Here is a 6651-nt window from a genome sequence, read left to right as displayed (position 1 = left end):
ACACATCTGAATATTTGGGTTGAAGTGTTCTGGAACAGTGTTGTAAATACAACTTAACCACTGATTTCTAGTCGTGAAAATATGTCTTAAATGTCTGACATAACAATAAGATGCAACATGAACAATATTGTATGAAGCGTTTGTTTACATCATGTTGCGCCTCACGTTATGAAAACAATGTTTGGGATAACACGATTCAAAACTTCGTGTTGTATACAGTTTGATGTTGGATATTCATCCAAATTATGGTGAAAACCAAAAACATTTGTGTGTTAAAATAACATTTGTGTGTTCAAAAAGTAAAGAAATGCTTATATTACTTCACTGGCCAACGGAGCAAACCAACACCGTGACGTCACACACAATACCTTCAAGTTAAACTGAACTTTTATTTTGACGGGTTGCCATGAATACCTTTACATTTCTGTGTGTATGACATGATGATAGTTTTACTCAAATTAAATGGTCAAATGCTCATGAAGTGACTCTCAGAGCAGTGAGATGTTGTTCATGTATTTATGTCCTCGTTAGTGAGACGGCAGACGTTAATATCACCGGAAGCATCACGTGCGCTTCAGTACGAGTGGTAAACAAAACCGCACGTCTGCGCCATTCATTGACACAGAGACACGCAGAATTTGTATTTAAATATGAATCGTTTTGCGGCTTAATATTTACAAATACTAGTGGGAGTGGGAGTGTGCTCACTTGTGTGTGCACGCATCAGGGCGGAACTCCGCTGTGCACAATACAGAGAACGCGATCATGTAACGTAGAGACATAAATGACATGCCGTCATGTAAATGAGATAAATAACATAAGGCTATGATATAGACGTGTTCTATCGTAAAATGACTTCTGTTGTGATCTATATATATATATATATATATATATATATAGCCCCCCTAATATAATGGCAGGGGAAACACTGTCATATAGTTAATATCACGCGAAAAGAGACGTTTGTTCTCCAAAAATCAGCATGATTACAAATGTGATATTGATTTTATACAACAGTTCAATAAACAAGTTGATATTAAGAGACTTTTAGACACCATATTGCCTGTTTTTGCTCTGTTTCACCTACAAAAATAATTCCAAACAGAACCACAGCACTGTTTTGCGTTTCTAAACCATGTCTAAAACCATGACGTGTTTCGTTCCTGAATGAATCAGCCGTTTAAATGATGATTTTTTTTTTTTATAATTTCAAATAGCAAAACATTATTTATGCATTTTTGTAACTGCAGGTTAAAGTATTCCATGTCCCTTTGAGCTGCATTAAACAGTGTGTAAATACATCTAAATGCCACTTCAGATGCAGCTTCTGTGTTTCCTCTGCATTGCAAAGATACATTTTGTTGATACTGATTTCATTTGCCTGGTAAAAGCCCAAAAGTCTTATTCTAACCAACTGATTAAATGTAAGAATTTGACTCAAAAGATGATCCACACTTTTAGAAAAAAATGGCTTTATAAAGGTAAAAATTCCCATAAAAGGTAAAAATCCATTTAAACTCATTGAAAAAGATAAGCTACTTTCTATCACTGCTGTGAACTAACCACCACACAGAATATGAAGAATATCAAAAACATTAGGAGTCAGCTGTCCACGGTAGTCCTTAAGATGTCAGCACAATAACACACTGCAAAATATCGTCTAATTATTGTTATCGATAAAATTCCAGAAAATATAGAGATATCTTTTTTTGTCAATATCGCACACCCCTAGTTTATATATATTTTAATTACAGTGGAAATCAGATACTAAATGTGAACTTGACTGACTGCTTCACTTCCACCTTAAGAGAAAAGCTCTGATTGGGGGATTTAAACTCTTAACATCTTTTAGCCCTAAACATGAAAGCTAGTAGAGGCTAATGGAAACCAGTTCAATGTAAAAAAAAAAAAATGTTTTGAGCAGAAATAACCAGCGGGCCAGTATCGCAACAATTAAATTATGGTAAATTGTGCAGCCCTAATAAAAAAAAATTTTCTTTTTTTTTTTCACTCCATCTGTATGATCCACATGTGCAGTTGTTAAAACAACGCTGCAGTCATTTGGTACACATGCATGCCGAACCAAAAGACCTATACCGAAAATTTTCAGTAAAATTTGTGTACCAATACACCCCTATTAAGTAGGTTAAACAATTGTTTTTACAAAATACAAGTGATGAGTCAGTACTATTTTTGTGGTAATCAACTTTATGCCACAAATAATGTAGATTGATGTTAATTTATGTTTATCTGGATCTGGGAACTTTCCTTCAAAGTTCTTGTAAGATAAAATGTTTACAGTAAGTGTAATCCCTATTTCATTTTCAGCAAACGTGAAGAGGAGAAGAAGAGAGGGGTTCTTACAAATCCTGTTAAAATGAAAGAAATCCAAAAGATGGTGAGTAGTGTACATTGCATGATATTTTGTGGTATGTTTAGTGCTTCACTTCAAAATGTTACCTTCACTTCAAAATGAATTGGTCTTACCTCACAGGAAGTTGCATTAGAAATGTATTTGACAGAAATATAAATTTGCCTAATTGCAATCCAAGGTTAATGACATTCTTGGAAATTAGTATTTCGCTCTGGTCCACAAAATGAAGGTCAGTTTACTAAATATCATATTAGACTTTCTGAAACACTTTGTCTCTCAATGAACTTTTCTTTGTAAATAAATAAATTCTGCTAAAAAAATTGTACTTAAAATCAAATTCTACTTAGAATAAAGCATGTTGTTTGTTACCTCAGTTCAAATTCAGGAGTTAAATTGGAATGTAAAAAAAAGGCATTCTCATTTTTTTTCTCAACATAGTTGCGTCACAATCTTGAAAAGGAAAAGAGAAAACAAAAAAAGAAGAAAAGAGAGGAGAAAGAGAGGAGGAAGGAGAAAAAGCACAGAAAGAGGAGTTCAAGTTGCAATGAGGATGGCACAAAGAATAGGTAAAAAATCAATTAATTTGCTGGCATAAATCTCACTTTGCTCCTTGTTTGAGAGACAGCGTACCTCATTTAAATAAGTTCTTTAACAATATGTCAATATGTGTGTCTGTTTTGCCAACCAGGTCAAAAGAGAAACGATCAGATGTCTTAACCTCTAATAGACATCACAAATCAGGCTATGGACTTCAAGTAAGTCATTTTCTCTCTGGCTATCCTGCTGGCATGTTTCTTTTGTATTTTTATTAAACATTTTATTTAATTTTTAATATTAAATAATGTTCCTTGGCATATGGCAGCGCAGAGCTTCTGCATTGCCATAATTAGAGCCCGACCGATATATCGTTTAACCGATATGAGCCTGTCACCGATATGTTGGTATCGGCGAATATGCCGCTGATATGAAAATTTTTTTTACAGAACATATAATGCAGATGAAATAGTAGATGTTTGCTACTGGTGACCCAGGTCACTGTAGTGTAGAGATGCGCGGATGAGCTCAAACTTCACCCGAGTCTGCTGCATTAAAGCCTGTGTTAAGGCCACCGGAGCTGATCGCGGCCACTCAGTCAATGCTGGTATTTATACCGGCTGTGCCGCGGCCCAGAACTCATGCTTATCACATCGGTCACATCACATCGCGCGGCGCTACAAAATACAATAGAATTCTATTCTATTTTGTTGCGCCGCTCGTGTCCGGTGTAGAATAGAACCCATTATAATCAGTGATATTGTCTACTACACTGGATGCAGTAAACTGATGGCTCGTTCTATTTATGACGTGCTGACACAAAGTTCAAATGATTTTCAACGGTCGCTTTGTCGCGTCCTATTGCGGTGCAGACACGGTGTCAACATAGTTTGTCAGTACACAGTCAGTAACGTAGCAGATTGAAAAGTTAGTATTTTTCTGCAGTCCAATAGACGGCAGTGTGGTGGTGGCTTGAGTCTGTTGAATGGTGATTTAACGCTACGTTGTCACCTAGTTGGTGAGACTCAGTGCTAAGTAAATAAACAGCAATGTCCCTGTCTTTTACTCTCACAGTGAGCTTATCATACTCATTTGCTACATTAGTAGGGCCCAATGATTTCCGCGATGCAGAAAACATGGACGGAATCGCGTAATCCAGTCATAAAAACGGAATACTGTATATCGCGGAATTTTATGGAATTTGTCTTATTTTTGATGAATAAATAAAAAACCGGTCAGTACACACACATATATATATATATATATGTATGTATGTATGTATGTATGTATGTATGTATGTATGTATATATACATACATGCATACATACATACACTGGACAAAATTATAAAAGCAACACTTGTTTTTGCCCCCATTTTTCATGAGCTGAACTCAAAGATCTAAGACTTTTTCTATGTACACAAAAGGCTACAGTACCAGTCAAAAGTTTGGACACACGAATGGGAAGTGTGTCCAAACTTTTTACTATACTGTACTATAGGGTTGTGCCGATAAACGATAGTATCGTGTTAAAAGCAGTAAAAGCAGATGTCTTTGTCGATAGTCAAGACGATATTAGGCTCATTCTCCTATTAATGTATTAAATAATAATAATAATAATAATAATTATTATTATTATTATTAGGCGGCCCATTATAATTCGGCTATTATCAAATTGCCCCGCTTTTTCATTCAGCACTGTATTTCACACACACACGCGTGCAAATGAGGAGCCTGTAGCCAATGAAGGAGTCTCCAACCACAAACACAGACACATATCATCTGCTGATATAAGGTATTTCGTTGCACTTTAACAAGTAATCTGAACGGCCTATATATGTGCAATATTTTAACCGAGCCCTCACTAACTGAGTTTAATGCCACAGTTACGTTAGAACGCATCTCATTCTTGTTTCTGTGGCGGTGCGTCGGGCTCACCATGGGGCGCGCGGTCCGGAGCGCTGCATGACTGATGTATCTGTTTAATTTAAATTTACTCCAAATATATGAACTTACCTGTTTTAAATACTTTATATTTAATGTGTTCGTTTATGTCCAATATTTAGTGTTAAACTGCTGGTCTTTAAAATAAATCTACTTTTCAAAACACCAAATAGTTATGAAATAGCCTATGACAAGCACAGGAAGTCTCTCTTGCCCCCACCCACCCATGCACGATAATATCGTCTGTCGGCGATCTCACGGACTGGCGATATGACAATTTGAAAAATGACCATATCGCCCAACACTACTGTACTATAATATAGCCTACACATAAAGAATATCGGCTGATATATCGGTATGTCTTCTTTTTACTCCCTAATATCGGTATCGGAATCGGCCCCCCAAAAAGCCCATATCGGTCGGGCTCTAGCCATAATCATTCATGCTGACCTCCGTAATGGATGATTAAAGTAGTTACTGGGTCTGCATTACCAAATTCATTTATTTTCACTTATGACATCCACACCACTGTTTAACACTGATCTGGTAATTGTTATCAAATATGATTTTGCCATCTTAAATTTGTGAAATTATTGTACCTGATTTATTCCTTAACCGTTTCAGTTACCAGCAAACAGATCTTCAGTATCTAACCACACAGATCACGGTTCAAGAGACAGGAGTCGGTCCCCGTTGTCTCATAAAACAGACAGGGACAATCACTCCTTTAGAGTGACAGAGCAGAGACCTAAAACCAAAGCCCCCAGCCCATCAAGACACAGAGACCGCAATCAAAGACAATATACTAATTACAGCAAGTATGATATGTTCATGAGTTGATCAATTAATCTAGCACATATAGCAAGCATGAATGTTTTATTCTTATCTATATCAATTACTCTGAACATGAGTTTCTTATTTAAAGGGGTCATCGGATGCTACATGCACTTTTACAAGTTGTTTGAACTGAAATGTGTGTTGGCAGTGTGTGTTCACAACCACCCTATAATGATAAAAAAAAATTTTTTTAATCTGGTTAAATGTTTTCCCCTTTCTCAAATCGAGCCAATCTCAGATGCCTGTCTGCAACACACAGCCATTAATGTCTAAACCGCTGGCCACAAAAGTGAGTACACCCCCAAGTTAAAATGTCCAAATTGGGCCCAAAGTGGCCTGTTCTGAGTGGAACCTGTCCTGTTAAACTGCTGTATGGTCTTGGCCACTGTGCTGCAGCTCAGTTTCAGGGTCTTGGCAATCTTCTTATAGCCTACGCCATCTTTATGTAGAGTAACAATTCTTTTTTTCAGATCCTCAGAGAGTTCTTTGCCATGAGGTGCCATGTTGAACTTCCAGTGACCAGTATGAGAGAGTGAGAGAGATAACACCAAATTTAACACACCTGCTCCCCATTCACACCTGAGACCTTGTAACACTAATGAGTCACATGACACCGGGTAGAGAAAATGGCTAATTGGCCCCAATTTGGAAATTTTCACTTAGGGGTTTAGACATTAATGGCTGTGTGTTGAGTTATTTTGAGGGGACAGCAAATTTACACTGTTATACAAGCTGTACACTCGCTACTTTACACTGTAGCAAAGTGTCATTTCTTCAGTGTTGTCACATGAAAAGATATAATAAAATATTTACAAAAATGTGAGGGGTGTACTCACTTCTGTGAGATACTGTATGTTTGCGCGAATCATTCATGATCCAGCCTCATCTACTGAAGAAGTGAGTATAATGTTTTGTAATGAATCTTTGCAAATCGCCTTTCCTAATAATGTGCTAATTAGCAAGT

General features: G+C 36.8%; 1 protein-coding gene across 1 annotated transcript in view; it reads left to right on the top strand.

Moving 5' to 3' along the window:
• Window positions 1–6651, top strand: part of LOC107675249 (pre-mRNA-splicing factor CWC25 homolog) — a 21529-nt gene that overhangs the window by 14123 nt on the left and 755 nt on the right. The window contains exons 7-10 of the mRNA XM_016469527.1: window positions 2329–2398; window positions 2813–2940; window positions 3063–3129; window positions 5475–5668. Coding sequence (XP_016325013.1) covers window positions 2329–2398; window positions 2813–2940; window positions 3063–3129; window positions 5475–5668 — 459 coding nt within the window. The remainder of the gene's footprint in view (window positions 1–2328; window positions 2399–2812; window positions 2941–3062; window positions 3130–5474; window positions 5669–6651) is intronic.

The sequence above is a fragment of the Sinocyclocheilus anshuiensis genome, unplaced genomic scaffold (assembly GCF_001515605.1).
Source record: "Sinocyclocheilus anshuiensis isolate Anshui unplaced genomic scaffold, SAMN03320099.WGS_v1.1 scaffold532, whole genome shotgun sequence".
Classification (NCBI taxonomy): domain Eukaryota; kingdom Metazoa; phylum Chordata; class Actinopteri; order Cypriniformes; family Cyprinidae; genus Sinocyclocheilus; species Sinocyclocheilus anshuiensis.
Note: the sequence above shows the minus strand (reverse complement) of the source record. Positions and strands in the feature narration are given on the sequence as shown.